The sequence below is a fragment of the Ranitomeya imitator genome, chromosome 10 (assembly GCF_032444005.1).
Source record: "Ranitomeya imitator isolate aRanImi1 chromosome 10, aRanImi1.pri, whole genome shotgun sequence".
Lineage (NCBI taxonomy): Eukaryota > Metazoa > Chordata > Amphibia > Anura > Dendrobatidae > Ranitomeya > Ranitomeya imitator.
Window position 1 is genome coordinate 48,138,151 of NC_091291.1, and position 17,883 is coordinate 48,156,033.

Genomic DNA, 17,883 nt, shown 5'->3' on the forward strand with positions numbered 1-17,883 from the left:
CGTGGCCGGACTGCGCCTGTCACTGATTGCTTGCACCCGGCTGGCCGCGACCAATCAGAGAAGCGTGGTTCAAATCCCGGGTCAATTTGCGGCCGGACTGCACCAATATTGCTGATTGGTCGCGGCCTCCATGTTACTCTCCCACTCACAGACGGTCCATGTTATTCTCACCCTCACAGACTGACCTCCATGTTATTCTCTCCCTCACACTGTCCTCCATGTTATTCTCTCCCTGACAGACTGTCCTCCATGTTATATTCTCCCTCACAGACTGTCCTTCATGTTATTCTCTCCCTCACACACTGTCCTCCATGTTAGTCTCTCCCTCACAGACTGTCCTCCATGTTATTCTCTCCCTCACAGACTGTACTTCATGTTATTCTCTCCCTCACAGACTGTCCTCCAGGTTAGTCTCTCAAACACACACTGTCCTCTGTGTTATTTTCTCCCTCAAAGACTGTCCTCCATGTTATTCTCTCCCTCACACACTGTCCTCCATGTTATTCTTTCCCTCACAGACTGTCCTTCATGTTATTATTGTTCTAGTATATGTATGTAGTTTATTTATGAACGCTGATTGGTCATGGCTGGCCGGGCATGACCAATCAGCAAAGCGTGGTTCAAATCCCAGGTCAATTCGCGGCCGGACTGCGCCTGTCACTGATTGGTTGCACCCGGCTGGCCGCGACCAATCAGCGAAGCGTGGTTCAAATCCCGGGTCAATTTGCGGCCGGACTGCACCAATAGTGCTGATTGGTTGCGGCCTCCATGTTACTCTCCCACTCACAGACGGTCCATGTTATTCTCACCCTCACAGACTGACCTCCATGTTATTCTCTCCCTCACACTGTCATCCATGTTATTCTCTCCCTGACAGACTGTCCTCCATGTTATATTCTCCCTCACACACTGTCCTCCATGTTATTCTCTCCCTCACAGACTGTCCTTCATGTTATTCTCTCTCTCACACACTGTCCTCCATGTTATTCTCTCCCTCACACACTGTCCTCCATGTTATTCTCTCCCTCACACACTGTCCTCCATGTTAGTCGCTCCCTCACACACTGTCCTCCATGTTATTCTCTCCCTCACAGACTGTCCTTCATGTTATTCTCTCCCTCACACACTGTCCTCCATGTTATTCTCTCCCTCACAGACTTTCCTCCATGTTATTCTCTCCCTCACACACTGTCCTCCATGTTATTCTTTCCCTCACAGACTGTCCTTCATGTTATTATCGTTCTAGTATATGTATGTAGTTTATTTATGAATGCTGATTGGTCATGGCTGGCCGGGCATGACCAATCAGCAAAGCGTGGTTCAAATCCCGGGTCAATTCGCGGCCGGACTGCACCTGTCACTGATTGGTCACACCCGGCCTTCCGCGACCAATCAGCGTGGTTCAAATCCTGTGCCAATTCACAGCCGGACTGCGCCAATATCGCTGATTGGTTGCGGCCTCCATGTTATTCTCTCAAACACACACTGTCATCTATGTTATTTTCTCCCTCACAGACTGTCCTCCATGTTATTCTCTCCCTCACACACTGTCATCTATGTTATTTTCTCCCTCACAGACTGTCCTCCATGTTATTCTCTCCATCACACACTGTCATCTATGTTATTTTCTCCCTCACAGACTGTCCTCCATGTTATTCTCTCCCTCACAGACTGTCCTCCATGTTATTCTCTCCCTCACAGACTGTCCTCCATGTTATTCTCTCCCTCACAGACAACCCTTCATGTTATTCTCGTTCTAGTATATGTATGTAGTTTATTTATGAAAGCTGATTGGTCAAGGCCGGCTGAGCACAACCAATCAGTGACGCGGGATTTCGGTTAGAGATAAACATACCCTTAGACAATTATATATGCACAAAAGTCCTATAGTGCACAACAGTCCTATCAAATAGGACTATACAAATAGGACTAAAAGGACTATCCTCCTACCAGTAGGACTATGCACGATAGTCCTACTGAGTAGACTGTTAGAATTTGTATTATGGCAAGAAAAAAGCAGCTAAGTAAAGAAAAACGAGTGGCCATCATTACTTTAAAAAATAAAGGTCAGTTAGTCCGAATAATTGGGAAAACTTTCAAAGTGTCCCCAAGTGCAGTGGCAAAAACCATCAAGCGCTACAAAGAAACTGGCTCACATGAGGACCGCCCCAGGACAGGAAGACCAAGAGTCACCTCTGCTTCTGAGGATAAGTTTATCCGAGTCACCAGCCACAGAAATCGCAGGTTAACAGCAGCTCAGATTAGAGACCAGGTCAATGCCACACATACACATCTCTACAACTGTTAAGAGGAGACTTTGTGCAGCAGGCCTTCATGGTAAAATAGCTGCTAGGAAACCACTGCTAAGGACAAGCAACAAGCAGAGAAGAGACCTGTTTGGGCTAAAGAACACAAGGAATGGACATTAGACCAGTGGAAATCTGTGCTTTGGTCTGATTTAGTCTTAGAGGGACTGCAGACTTGTAACCTAAGGCTGGCCAATCGTTCAAGTAGTTCTGTAGTTCTGTAAGACTATAAAAGAGCTGACCTGGGATCATTAATTAGGCCCTCAACCTCGAAAAGAAAGGGAATAATAATAATAATCTTTATTTTTATATAGCGCTAACATATTCCGCAGCGCTTTACAGTTTGCACTCATTATCATCACTGTCCCCGATGGGGCTCACAATCTAAATTCCCTATCAGTATGTCTTTGTAATGTGGGAGGAAACCGGAGTGCCCGGAGGAAACCCACGCAAACACGGAGAGAACATACAAACTCTTTGCAGATGTTGTCCTTGGTGGGGTTCGAACCCAGGACTCCAGCGCTGCAAGGCAGCAGTGCTAACCACTGCGCCACCGTGCTGCCCATCTCTTCCCTGCATTTTTCCTTCCCATTTCCTAAGCTCTTAGATAATAATAGGATCATTATTGGCCTTGGCATCTAGGAGGTTCAGTGACCTGGATTGGAGCAATATCTGATCATGACAGCTGCAGAAAAGTGTTAGATGTAATATTATATTGACACCTGCTGAGGATTGTGAGTGAGGGCATCAGCTTCTGAACCCATCTCATGCCAAACTGCACTTGGTGGTAACTACGCAGAGCCAACATCATTTAGGTGTTAGCAAATTGGACTGACACTGGGCTGCAATGTATGTAATGGACACAAGTCTCCTGATCAGAGAGTGACAGGTTCAGTTATTTCTGTGAAACTGTCGGGAGACCCGGTCTGATCTTAGACCGATTTGCACAGACATCTACCTGCACCCTAAATGTACAGGGGCCGTTATCAAAGAGTTAAAACAAAGTAGGATCCACGTAAATGACAATGTATTTTTGTATTGCGTTTACCTATTTCTGTAAAATTAATTTGATCTTTCTTTTCAGTTTGCAGCTTTGTAGTACACAAACGATGTCACGAGTTTGTCACCTTCGAATGTCCCGGTGGCGGTAAAGGACCACAGGCAGATGTAAGTACTATGTGAATAGCCCGATGTTGGCTCCTTCCTGTAAGTGTCGGCCCACACAATCTTTGACAAATATGGTGCACTCTGCTATGAGAATGACTGGTATCAGCAATCATCTGGTATTAACAAGATACGGTACTTATATGCTAATCCAGGATTATTTTTGTATTCTGAAATTTTCTTTAACAGTTTACGTGCCAAGCAAGGTCAGAATTAGCATTGAAACCCATCTGGTGTTTGAAAATGAATTACCAAAGATAAGACAATGAAAATTGGCTCATTAACCTTTGTCTACTTTGAGCAAATATACAATGAGATGAATAAATGAGTAGGAACGTGTGATTGGCAATAAGTCATAACTTCTGACACCTAGAAATATGAGGTGACCCAGGCTTATCTTTCAATAATTCAGCAGCCATACATCCATGACAAGCAACGTTGTGGTCAGTAGTAAAATTACAGTGTGCCAACAAAAGTGGACCTTGTCAGAACATTGTTTGTAATGTATCTTTCTTCTATAAAAAAAAGATTTGCATGGATTTTAATTTTTCCTATGCCGTATTAGAACATGTGCTCAGAACTCTCTGCTTAGAACTCTTAATTATTAGCCAGAACAGAAAATTCCTACAAAGACCATGTTTCGCCCTGGATGATACCTCATGGATCCTGCTCTTTTCAGAAATCACAATATCATCACAGACCGGATTACAGTGACAGTTAATATCTTTGTGCAAGGTCTAATAACATGGAATCCACAATCACGAGTGGTGTCACCGCTCTCCCTGCTCCACCTCCCTTCACAATCACCTCTGCACATGCTCGTTAGATATTTAGTTAAATGGAACAGGGTCTGAGTCAGTCTAGTGCTGCTAATGTACAGTGAAGTTTCTGAAAGAACAGGCATCATGAGTCTAAAATAGCCCCAATGGCCACTGTGAGAATTGTAAGAGTTTTAATTTGTATTCAATAAAGAAAATGATATATAAAAAAATACCAATTTTGTTTTCCCAAAAAATAAAACATAAGCACATGATTTAAAGAGCACGTGATTTTTTTGATAACACATCCCCATTAAGACTAGGCAACTCCAGTCATTACTTCATCTACACATTAATTTAATTTCCGTGCAAGAAAGTAACCTCATGTTCGAATCAAGTTTTTATGTTAAAAATAATTTTATATTTTGGGGCTTTTTCCTTATCATCAAAATAAACATGATAGAATTTGCAATTTTGAAACTGATTATGGAGCCAACATTGCAGTGATGGTTTACATATATATAAAAAACTTCCTTCTCACCCTCCACTGGAGTTGCTCGTTTTTGTCCTTTCTCATTCTCAGGTCCTCTACCAGGAGCCTGGGAGTTTGAGGGTTCTGCACAGGATCTTAGTTGTTCCCTGCATTGCGCTTTTCTGGACAGAGATCTCAGATGTTGCTCCTGGGATTTGTTGTAGCCATTTTCCCAACTTAGGGGTCACTGCTCCAAGTGCTCCTATCACCACAGGAATCACTGTTGCCTTCACCTTCCACATCTTCTCCATTTCTCCTTTGAGCCCTTGATATTTCTCCAGTAGTGTTGAGCGATACCGTCCGATACTTGAAAGTATCGGTATCGGATAGTATCGGCCGATACCCGAAAAATATCGGATATCGCCGATACCGATATCCGATACCAATACAAGTCAATGGGACATCAAGTATCGGAATGTATCCTCATGGATCCCAGGGTCTGAAGGAGAGGAAACTCTCCTTCAGGCCCTGGGATCCATATTAAAGTGTAAAATAAAGAATTAAAATAAAAAATATTGTTATATTCACCTCTCCGGCGGCCCCTGGACATCAGCGGGAGGATCCGGCGTCCGGCACGGCTTCTTTCTTCAAAATGCGCGCCTTTAGGACCTGCGGAATGACGTCCCGGCTTCTGATTGGTCGCGTGCCGCCCATGTGACCGCCACGCTACCAATCAGAAGCCGCGACGTCATTCCTCAGGTCCTAAAAGGCGCTCATTCTAGGACTTTAGCTGAGGAATGACGTCGCGGCTTCTGATTGGTCGCGTGGCGGTCACATGGGCGGCACGCGACCAATCAGAAGCCGGGACGTCATACCACAGGTCCTAAAGGCGCGCATTTTGAAGAAAGAAGCCGTGCCGGACGCCGGTTCCTCGCGCAGATGTCCAGGGGCCGCCGGAGAGGTGAATATAACAATATTTTTTATTTTAATTCTTTATTTTACACTTCCGATACCGATACCCGATATCACAAAAATATCGGATCTCGGTATCGGAATTCCGATACCGCAAGTATCGGCGGATACCCGATACTTGCGGTATCGGAATGCTCAACACTATTCTCCAGCTTCTCACCTGCTTATCCATCTGGATCTTGAAGTCCCACAGGATTTTAGCCCTTTCATTCTCCACCACATTTTCTGGGGTCTCCCACCTGGCCTTAGGGGGACTTAGCCCATATGATGTGCAGATGCTCCTGTATACAATTACCGCTACTTGGTTGTGGCGTTCGGTTCACGCTGTTCCTGCTTGCATTTTGCATCCTGCTGTAGGAGGGGGGAACCAAGGAGGTAGCCATGGCCGACAACAATCCCTGCATCACTCCCTGGACGCCCTCCTGCATAAGATCACGTCTCTCTGCTGCGTTACCTCTATGCTGATTCTCTGCACCATCTGGACTTGCCCGCTACAGGGATGTATTCTTCACAGACGGTTCCGAAATAAGGGAGACTCCGGCTCAACTTCAATGTTAACTCTTTTACTCAGCACAGCTTGTTCAAATACAGGCACTTCAAGAATCACAGTTGACTTGTTCTTTTCTGTCCCTTCTCTGTCCCTTTCTTCGCTATGCTCAGCCCCTGGTCGGACCGAATCTTCTGGTCTCGCAGAATCTATTCTATCCGGAATTCTTGCCTCACATGGGGGAGTCCTACACTGCCTCTCCCCGGTTCTAAGAACTGCTGCCCAGGCAAAGACCTGCCACATCTTGTTCTATGCTGGGCCCCTTCTCTTGTAACGTTGTGGGGCACAGTGACTACTGGCTAGGCAGCCTAGCAAGCTGCACGGGCACCCAGGCCCTGACTGACTAGAAGTAGGAAGCCTAACTCTTCTTATGCCACTGTGCCCCTCCTACTCTAACTATATGCTAAAGCGCCCCATCTAATGGCCAACTATGGACATTACGCCCCTATCACTATACTGGGCCTTGGGACAAACTTTCCCTATAAACTATATGTGCTAGCAACTGTGCATGTAAAGACATACATATATTAAGAGCAATACACAAGGGGTGTAGCAATACTCTTGTACACGGTGGTAATACACTTTGTGTGTAGCAGTACCACCATGTACGAACACAATAAGGGCTTGTGCACACGCTGCAGATTTTGCTGCGGATCCGCAGCGGATTTGACGCTGCGGATCCGCAGCAGTTTTCCCTAAGTCTACAGTACCATGTAAACCTATGGGGAAAAAAACCGCTGTGCACATGCTGCAGAAAAATCCGCGCGGAAAACGCTGCAAATTATTTTCCGCAGCATGTCCATTCTTTGTGCGTATTCCACAGCGGTTTTACAACTGCACCAATAGGAAACTGCAGTTGAAAATCCACAGTGGAATCCGCAGAAGAAACCGCAATAAAATCCGCAGTGAAAACCGCAGTGGTTTTGCACTGAGGATTTTCCAAATCCGCTGCGGAAAAATATGCAGCAAAATCCACAGCGTGGGCACATACCCTAATAATATACAATATACACACTTAAGGGATTGGGGAGAAGAGGGAACAACAAAAGTTTCACATCCCCTACATTTCCCCCTTTCTTAAAGATGGTTGTCCTCAACCATATAAGACTTTAGTATGAAAACATTATTAAACATAATAAAGGACTTAATAAGATTTATGTCCATATTATTCTTCAAAGGGGAGCTGACCTGCTTCCTTTAAATAAGATACTCCTGTACCAGAAACATAATTCACTGGTGAGTTTTGCATCTCCAGCAGAATAGGCACAAGGGGTGCAACCAAAAAGAAAAAGGGGTTGGGGAGAAGAGCGAAGAACAATACTTTCACATCCTCTAAACTGCCACTATGTGTTGGACTGTTTCTGAGGTTTCTTTGCATAGTCTGCACCTTGGGTCTTGTCTTGTGTGGTAGATTCCTGCTTCTATGGATCTGGTACTTAGTGCTTGCTCTTGTGCCACTATGATTAGTGCCTCTGTCTGTCTCGGAGTCCAGCTTTCTCCAACCATTGGTAGGATTTCTCCATGTCAGCCACCTTCATTATCGGTCGATGGTACATCCCATGCAGTGTCTTGTCTTGCCATGGCGCTTCATGGTCCTGTTCTTCCTTCCAGATCTGTTGTTGTTGCTGCCTTAGGCTTTCTCTCAGCATCTCATCTTTTGGTGCCATTTTTTTTCTGATGTATTCCTGGATACTCCTTGTTTCGTCTGTGATGGTGGCTTGGATGCTTATCAAGCCTCGCCCACCCTCCTTGGTATACAATCTTTGGGCGTTAGACTTAGGGTGTAGACCTCCATGCATTGTGAGGAGCTTTAGTGTTTTCACATCTGCAGCTTCCATCTCTTCTCTTGGCCAGCACACTATGGCAGAAGGGTATCTGATAACTGGCAGGGCATAGGCATTGATGGCACGGATTTTATTCTTCCCAATTGAGCTGGTTCTTCAGGACGTGTCTTACCCTTTGATGATTTTTGGATGTTGCTGCTTTCCTTGCCTCCTCATCATAGTAACTGTATCCCTGTGGGATGCCGAGGTACTTGTAGCATGTCTGCACATCTGCTATGTGTTCTGTAGGTAATTTCACTCCATCAGTCATGACTACCAACCGGCCGCACATCTCCAGGCCACCTAGGCCATTTTTATCATTTTTTTGTTATTTTTCTCTTTTGAATTTTCTCTCAGAAATGGGGGATAAAGGAAAAACAATATATGTACACCCATTAATACCAATAAGTATAAAGAGTAATGATATATATGTACATATAAAAATATCTTAGGCATACATATTCACTAATAATAATGCCAGACAAGTCAGTATTGATCTATGTGCCTATTTTCAATACATGATGTTTTTAGAACTTTATCTACATTTGGATGTTTGTGTATTCACTGAGCAACATTTTGATTCCTAATAAAATACCGTATTTATTCTTTAAATTGGAAAGAGCCATAGATTATTTTTTCCGTTTTCTCTTCTTCTTCTAACGAAAGCTCAGGCAAGATGACCATAATCATATACAGATATTGTAATAACAAAAATCTATAAGAAAATGAAAACAGTTTATAAAATAATGTTTTACTATCTGACTTTAATTATTTCATATTTCAAAGTGTTCATTGAATCTATATACAGTAAAAAGTAGAAAAAAGCAAATGAAATGAGGACATAAGACCTGAAGGCATAATAAACAAAAACAAATTAGATAGCAATAATGACAATTATATCAGATCATCATAATGGTCATAGTATAACAATAGTAGTAAATAAAACAATATAAGTGGCACAATTCTTTTAAAGAGATTGTCCAATCAAATACGTATATAACCAATCAACAGGATAAGATGATAAATGAATGATCTCTGCAGACCCAGCTACTGAGACCCTCTTTGATTCCGAGATCAAGAGGTCAAAATTACTCTGTGAAAATGAAAATGTTACTGAGCATGTGCAACCCCTGCTTTTCCATTAGGTTTATGACATCATGTGATTAAAAGCTGACGAGCTGAATGCTTCTAATCTCTATGGAGAAACAGGAGGTCAATTTTACCTGTATGAGTAATCATAAGTCACTGAAAAAGGCCCTGGCAGGGGAGAGGAGGGAGCAGCTAGGTCAGGAGTTGAAGAGGGGAATGATTTATGCAAAGACAAGAGATTCCTGTTTCTACATAGGAAAAGATAAGAACTAGTTGGGTAGAAAGGCAAAATGAGCAATAGTAAGCATACAGTGCTATATAGTATGATGAATTCAATATATTAAGATAAAAAATTTGATGGAAGTGCTTCTTTCATGGACAATTAATGGAGCAGTGGCTGCACATGCTCAGTAATGTTTCATTAATAAAGGGATCATAGATTTAACATAGATTTAACATTTTTCCTGTATATGGGTGATAAACTGTATATTGTTTATGGCAAAACCGCTTTAACCCCCTTCCGACATATGATGTATTGATACGCCATTTTTCAGCTCCCTCACTTTCATGTGGGTTTGCACGCCAAGGCTTGCTTAACCCCTTTCTGACATCAGACGGGATAGTACGTCCGATGTCAGAAACCATGCTTTGAGGTGGGCTCCTGCTGTGAGCCCACCTCAAAACCGCGACATGTCAACTGTTTCCATCAGCTGACATGTGCCCGCAATAGGCATGGGCGGAATCGTGATCCGCCCTCGCCTACTAACTAGTTAAATGCCGCTGTCCAACTCTCCAACGGTGGTATCATTAAAAATGTCAGCAAAAAATTAGCCTTCACCCAACCTAAGATCACGAAAAATGGAGACGCTACGGGTATCGGAAAATGGCACTTTTTTTTTTTTTTTTAGCAAATTTTGGATTATTTTTTTTTCTCCACTTAGATGAAGAAAAAGAACCTAGATATGGTGTCTATGAACTCGTAATGATCTGGAGAATCATATTCGCAGGTCAGTTTTAGCATTTAGTGGACCTAGCAAAAAAGCCAAACAAAAAACAAGTGTGGGATTGCACTTTTTTTGCAGTTTTGCCTCACTTGGAATTTTTTTTTCCGTTTTCTAGTACACAACATGTTAAAACCAATGATGTTGTTCAAAAGTAGAACTTGTCCCGCAAAAAATAAGCCCTCACATGGCCAAATTGATGGAAAAATAAAAAGGTTATGGCTCTGGGAAGGAGGCGGAGCGAAAAACGAAAACGCAAAACTGAAAAAAGCTCCGGTTATGAAGGGGTTAAGAACTTTATGCCTGTCATTACCATCTTCCTGCGAAAGCCAGCATTTAGCTGACGTTCATAAAACATTGTGATTTTCACTATACATAGGACTATATACCCCCCTTTTGCCTCATTAAAAAATAAAACAGTTTAAACAAATTTAAAAGTATAAAAAGTATTCATGTTTGGTATCTGTGTACTCGTATTGACCTGGGGAATCATATTGCCAGGTCAGTTTTACCATATAGTAAACATGGTAAATAAAAAACCCAAAGAACCATTGTGGAGTTGCACTCTTTTTGCAATTTCAATGCACTTTGATTTTTTTTCTCGCTTTCCAGTGCATCACTTGATAAAATGAATTCAAAAGTACAACTTTTCCCCCAAAAAATCCCTTATACGGCCATACTGATGCAAAAAAAATGTGTGACTCTAGAAGAAAAGGAGGAAAAAATGAAAATGAAAAAAGTAATATGGCCACAGCATAAAGGTTTTTTTTTCAATAAGCTCATCCTATAATGTCACCAAATGTATTGACACTCATTGCCTGGATGGCTGTGTGTTTGGTGTCTGCATTTAGCATTGTGTTCTTGGCTGTTACCATTTCCTGTGGGGTTTTTTAAGTCTACTCACTGATATCATGGCCATCTGACCTTTAGGCTGTATGCCCACGTTGCGTTTTTTAAGCGTTTTTGCCACGATGTTCCGCTGCGGAAACGCTTAAAAAACGCTTACAAAATGCATCCCATTATTTTTAATGGCATTCCGCAATTGTTCTGCCCGTGCCTACAACACCATTTTATTTTAGGGACCACATCTCATTTGAAGTCATTTTGAGGGGTCTATATGATAGAAAATACCCAAGTGTGACACCATTCTAAAAACTACACCCCTCAAGGTGCTCGCAACCATATTCAAGAAGTTTATTAACCCTTCTGGTGCTTCACAGGAATTTTTTGAATGTTTAAATAAAAATGAACATTTAACTTTTTTTCACAAAAAATTTAATTCAGCTCCAATTTGTTTTATTTTACCAAGGGTAACAGGAGAAAATGGACCCCAAACATTGTTGTACAATTTGTCCTGAGTATGCCAATACCCCACATGTGGGGGTAAACCACTGTTTGGGCGCATGGCATAGCTCGGAAGCGAAGGAGTGCCATTTGACTTTTCAATGCAAAATTGACTGGAATTGAGATGGGACGCCATGTTTCGTTTGGAGAGCCCCTGATGTGGCTAAACATTGAAACCCCCCACAAGTGACACCATTTTGGAAAGTAGACCCCCTAAGGAACTTATCTAGAGGTGTGGTGAGCACTTTGACCCACCAAGTGCTTCACAGAAGTTTATAATGTAGAACCGTAAAAATAAAAAATCATATTTTTTCACAAAAATTATCTTTTCGCCCCCAATTTTTTATTTTCCCAAGGGTAAGAGAAGAAATTGGACCCCAATAGTTGTTGTACAATTTGTCCTGAGTACGCTGATAGCCCATATGTGGGGGTAAACCACTGTTTGGGCGGATGGGAGAGCTCGGAAGGGAAGGAGCGCCGTTTGACTTTTCAATGCAAAATTGACAGGAATTGAGATGGGACGTCATGTTGCGTTTGAAGAGCCACTGATGTGCCTAAACATTGAAACCCCCCACAAGTGACACCATTTTGGAAAGTAGACCCCCTAAGGAACTTATCTAGAGGTGTGGTGAGCACTTTGACCCACCAAGTGCTTCACAGAAGTTGATAATGCAGAGCCGTAAAAATAAAACAAAATTTTTTTTCCACAAAAATTATTTTTTTAGCCCCCAGTTTTGTATTTTCCTGAGGGTAACAGGAGAAATTGGACCCCAAAATTTGTTGCCCAATTTGTCCTGAGTGCGATGATACACCATATGTGGGGGGAACCACTGTTTGGGCACATGGGAGGGCTCAGAAGGGAAGGAGTGCCATTTGAATGCAGACTTAGATCGAATGGTCTGCAGGTGTCACATTGCGTTTGCAGAACCCCTAATGTACCTAAACAGTAGAAACCCCCCACAAGTGACACCATTTTGGAAAGTAGACCCCCTTAGGAACTCATCTAGATGTGTTCTGAGCGCTTTGACCCACCAAGGGCTTCACAGAAGTTTATAATGGAGAGCCGTAAAAATAAAACAAAAAATTTTTCCCACAAAAATTATTTTTTAGCCCCCAGTTTTGTATTTTCCCGAGGGTAACAGGAGAAATTCGACCCCACAATTTGTTGTCCAATTTGTCCTGAGTGCGCTGATACCCCATATGTGGGGGGGAACCACTGTTTGGGCGCATTGGGAGGGCTCGGAAGGGAAGGAGCTCCATTTGGAATGAGGACTTAGATGGAATGGTCTGCAGGTGTCACATTGCATTTGCAGAGCCCCTAATGTACCTAAACAGTAGAAACCTCCCACAAGTGACACCATTTTGGAAACTAGACCCCCTAAGGAACTCATCTAGATGTGTTGTGATAGCTTTGAACCCCCAAGTGTTTCACTACAGTTTGTAACGCAGAGCCGTGAAAATTAAAAAAAAAAATCTTTCCCCCCAAAATTATTTTTTAGCCCCCAGTTTTGTATTTTCCCGAGGGTAAGAGGAGAAATTCGACCACAAAAGTTGTTGTCCAATTTGTCCTGAGTACGCTGATACACCGTATGTTGGGGGAAACCACCGTTTGAGCGCATGGCAGAGCTCGGAAGGGAAGGAGCGCCATTTGGAATGGAGACTTAGATGGAATGGTCTGCAGACGTCACATTGCGTTTGCAGAACCCCTAATGTACCTAAACAGTAGAAACCCCCCACAAATGACCCCATATTGGAAACTAGACCCCCCAGGGAACTAATCTAGATGTGCTGTGAGAACTTTGAACCCCCAAGTGCTTCACTACAGTTTATAACGCAGAGCCGTGAAATTAAAAAATCTTTTTTTTTTCCCACAAAAAATATGTTTTAGCCCCGAGTTTTGTATTTTCCCAAGGGTAACAGGAGAAATTGGACCCCAAAAGTTGTTGTCCTATTTGTCCTGAGTACGCTGATACCCCATATGTTGGGGTAAACACCTGTTTGGGCACACGGGAGAGCTCGGAAGGGAAGAAGCACGGTTTTACTTTTTCAACGCAGAATTGGCTGGAATTGAGATCGGACGCCATGTCGCGTTTGGAGAGCCCCTGATGTGCCTAAACAGTGGAAACCCCCCAATTATAACTGATACCCTAATCCAAACACATCCCTAACCCTAATCCCAACAGTAACCCTAACCACACCTCTAACCCTGACACACCCCTAACCCTAATCCCAACCCTATTCTCAACCGTAAATGTAATCTAAACCCTAACTGTAACTTTAGCCCCAACCCAAACTGTAGCCCTAGCCCTAACCCTAGCCCTAACCCTAATCCTAACCCTAGCCCTAACCCTATCCCTAACCCTAACCCTAACCCTAGCCCTAACCCTAGCCCTAACCCTAGCCCTAGCCCTAACCCTAGCCCTAACCCTAACCCTAGCCCTAACCCTAGCCCTAGCCCTAACCCTAGCCCTAACCCTTGCCCTAACCCTAACCCTAGCCCTAACCCTAGCCCTAACCCTAGCCCTAACCCTAGCCCTAGCCCTAACCCTAACCCTAGCCCTAACCCTAGCCCTAACCCTAGCCCTAGCCCTAACCCTAGCCCTAACTCTAACCCTAGCCCTAATGGGAAAATGGAAATAAATACATTTTTTTAATTTTTCCCTAACTAAGGGCGTGATGAAGGGGGGTTTGATTTACTTTTATAGCGGGTTTTTTAGCGGATTTTTATGATTGGCAGCCGTCACACACTGAAAGACGCTTTTTATTGCAAAAAATATTTTTTGCGTTACCACATTTTGAGAGCAATAATTTTTCTATATTTTGGTCCACAGAGTCATGTGAGGTCTTGTTTTTTGCGGGACGAGTTGACGTTTTTATTGGTAACATTTTCGGGCACGTGACATTTTTTGATCGCTTTTTATTCCGATTTTTGTGAGGCAGAATGACCAAAAACCAGCTATTCATGAATTTCTTTTGGGGGAGGCGTTTATACCGTTCCGCGTTTGGTAAAATTGATAAAGCAGTTTTATTCTTCGGGTCAGTACGATTACAGCGACACCTCATTTATATCATTTTTTTATGTTTTGGCGCTTTTATACGATAAAAACTATTTTATAGAAAAAATAATTATTTTGGCATCGCTTTATTCTCAGGACTATAACTTTTTTATTTTTTTGCTGATGATGCTGTATGGTGGCTCGTTTTTTGCGGGACAAGATGACGCTTTCAGCGGTACCATGGTTATTTATATCTGTCCTTTTGATCGCGTGTTATTCCACTTTTTGTTCGGCGGTATGATAATAAAGCGTTGCTTTTTGCCTCGTTTTTTTTTTTTTTTTTTCTTACGGTGTTTACTGAAGGGGTTAACTAGTGGGTCAGTTTTATAGGTCGGGCCGTTACGGACGCGGCGATACTAAATATGTGTACTTTTATTGTTTTTTTTTTTATTTAGATAAAGAAATGTATTTATGGGAATAATATTTTTTTTTTTTTTCATTATTTTGGAATATTTTTTTTTATTTTTTTTTACACATTTGAAATTTTTTTTTTTTACTTTTTTACTTTGTCCCAGGGGGGGACATCACAGATCAGTGATCTGACAGTTTGCACAGCACTCTGTCAGATCACTGATCTGACATGCAGCGCTGCAGCCTTCACAGTGCCTGCTCTGAGCAGGCTTCTGTGAAGCCACCTCCCTCCCTGCAGGACCCGGATCCGCGGCCATCTTGGATCCGGGGCTGGAGGGAGCAGGGAGGGAGGTGAGACCCTCGCAGCAACGCGATCACATCGCGTTGCTGCGGGGGGCTCAGGGAAGCCCGCAGGGAGCCCCCTCCCTGCGGGAAGCTTCCCTGTACCGCCGGCACATCGCGATCATCTTTGATCGTGGTGTGCCAGGGGTTAATGTGCCGGGGGTGGTCCGTGACCGCTCCTGGCACATAGTGCCGGATGTCAGCTGCGATAGGCAGCTGACACCCGGCCGCGATCGGCGGCGCTCCCCCCGTGAGCGCCGCCGATCGCGCTGGACGTACTATCCCGTCCATGGTCATAGGGGCCCACCCCACATGGACGGGATAGTACGTCCGATGTCAGAAAGGGGTTAAGATTGACATTTCTGCTAGAGTGCCATCCCTGTGTGTGCCATCTCTCACTCAGTGGGCCATAGAAAGCCTATTTATTTTTTTGCTTGATTTGGGTTATAAAATCTACCTGAAAAAATCACTACATCAATCGGTGGGAGAAAAATATTGGCCTCAGGGCTTGTGTGCCACTCTTGACTCCTGTGTGTGCCATCTCTCAGTCAGTGGGCCATAGAAAGCCTATTTATTTTTTTGCTTGATTTGGGTTCTAAAATCTACCTGAAAAAATCACTACATCAATCAGTGGGAGAAAAATATTGGCCTCAGGGCTTGTGTGCCACTCCTGACTCCTGTGTGCATCATCACTCACTCAGTGGGCCATAGAAAGCCCTTTTTTTTTTTTTTGCTTTATTTGGGTTCTAAATTCAACCTGAAAAAATCAATAAATCAATCAGTGGGAGATTAATATTGGCCTTTGGGCTTGTGTGCCAGTCCTAAGCGTGCCATCTCTCTCTCTCAGATAGTGGGCCATAGAAAGCCTATTTATTATTTTTTTTATTGGGTCTATAAATTTTCCCTGGAACAAAAAAAAAAAAGTGGGAGATTAATATTGGCCTCTGGGCTTGTGTGCCAGTCCTGAGCGTGCCATCTCTCTCACAAATAGTGGGCCATAGAAAGCCTATTTATTTTTTTGCTTGATTTGGGTTCTAAAATCTACCTGAAAAAATCACTACATCAATCAGTGGGAGAAAAATATTGGCCTCAGGGCTTGTGTGCCACTCCTGACTCCTGTGTGCATCATCACTCACACAGTGGGCCATAGAAAGCCCATTTTTTTTTTTTTTTGCTTTATTTGGGTTCTAAATTCTACCTGAATTAATCAATAAATCAATCAGTGGGAGATTAATATTGGCCTTTGGGCTTGTGTGCCAGTCCTAAGCGTGCCATCTCTCTCTCTCAGATAGTGGGCCATAGAAAGCCTATTTATTATTTTTTTTATTGGGTTTATAAATTTTCCCTGGAACCAAAAAAAAAAAAAAGTGGGAAAAGTGCCAGTCCTGAGCGTGCCATCTCTCTCACAAATAGTGGGCCATAGAAAGCCTATTTATTTATTTTTTTTTTTTGTTTTATAAATTCTCCCTGAAAAAAAAAAGGGAGATTAATATTGGCCTTTGGGCTTGTGTGCCAGTCCTAAGCGTGCCATCTCTCTCTCTCAGATAGTGGGCCATAGAAAGCCTATTTATTATTTTTTTTATTGGGTTTATAAATTTTCCCTGGAACAAAAAAAAAAAAGTGGGAGATTAATATTGGCCTCTGGGCTTGTGTGCCAGTCCTGAGCGTGCCATCTCTCTCACAAATAGTGGGCCATAGAAAGCCTATTTTTTTTTTTTTTGTTTTGGTTTTATAAATTCTCCCTGAAAAAAAAAGGGAGATTAATATTGGCCTTTGGGCTTGTGTGCCAGTCCTAAGCGTGCCATCTCTCTCTCTCAGATAGTGGGCCATAGAAAGCCTATTTATTTATTTTTTTATTGGGTTTATAAATTTTCCCTGAAAAAAAATAAAAAGTGGGAGATTAATATTGGCCTCTGGGCTTGTGTGCCAGTCCTGAGCGTGCCATCTCTCTCACAAATAGTGGGCCATAGAAAGCCTATTTATTTTTTTTTTTTTTGGTTTTATAAATTCTCCCTGAAAAAAAAAGGGAGATTAATATTGGCCTTTGGGCTTGTGTGCTAGTCCTAAGCGTGCCATCTCTCTCTCTCAGATAGTGGGCCATAGAAAGCCTATTTATTATTTTTTTTATTGGGTTTATAAATTTTCCCTGGAACAAAAAAAAAAAAGTGGGAGATTAATATTGGCCTCTGGGCTTGTGTGCCAGTCCTGAGCGTGCCATCTCTCTCACAAATAGTGGGCCATAGAAAGCCTATTTTTTTTTTTTTTTTTGGTTTTATAAATTCTCCCTGAAAAAAAAAGGGAGATTAATATTGGCCTTTGGGCTTGTGTGCCAGTCCTAAGCGTGCCATCTCTCTCTCTCAGATAGTGGGCCATAGAAAGCCTATTTATTTATTTTTTTATTGGGTTTATAAATTTTCCCTGAAAAAAAATAAAAAGTGGGAGATTAATATTGGCCTCTGGGCTTGTGTGCCAGTCCTGAGCGTGCCATCTCTCTCACAAATAGTGGGCCATAGAAAGCCTATTTATGTTTTTGGTTGATTTGGGTTCTAAATTCTACCTGAAAAAATCAGTAAATCAATCAGTGGGAGATAAATATTGGCCTCTGGGCTTGTGTGTCACTCCTGACTCCTGTGTGCGTCATCTCTCACTCAGTGGGCC

General features: G+C 42.8%; 1 protein-coding gene across 1 annotated transcript in view; it reads left to right on the forward strand.

Moving 5' to 3' along the window:
• PRKCG (protein kinase C gamma) overlaps window positions 1–17,883 on the forward strand; it is a 741,415-nt gene that overhangs the window by 337,441 nt on the left and 386,091 nt on the right. The window contains exon 3 of the mRNA XM_069742550.1: window positions 3,391–3,473. Coding sequence (XP_069598651.1) covers window positions 3,391–3,473 — 83 coding nt within the window. The remainder of the gene's footprint in view (window positions 1–3,390; window positions 3,474–17,883) is intronic.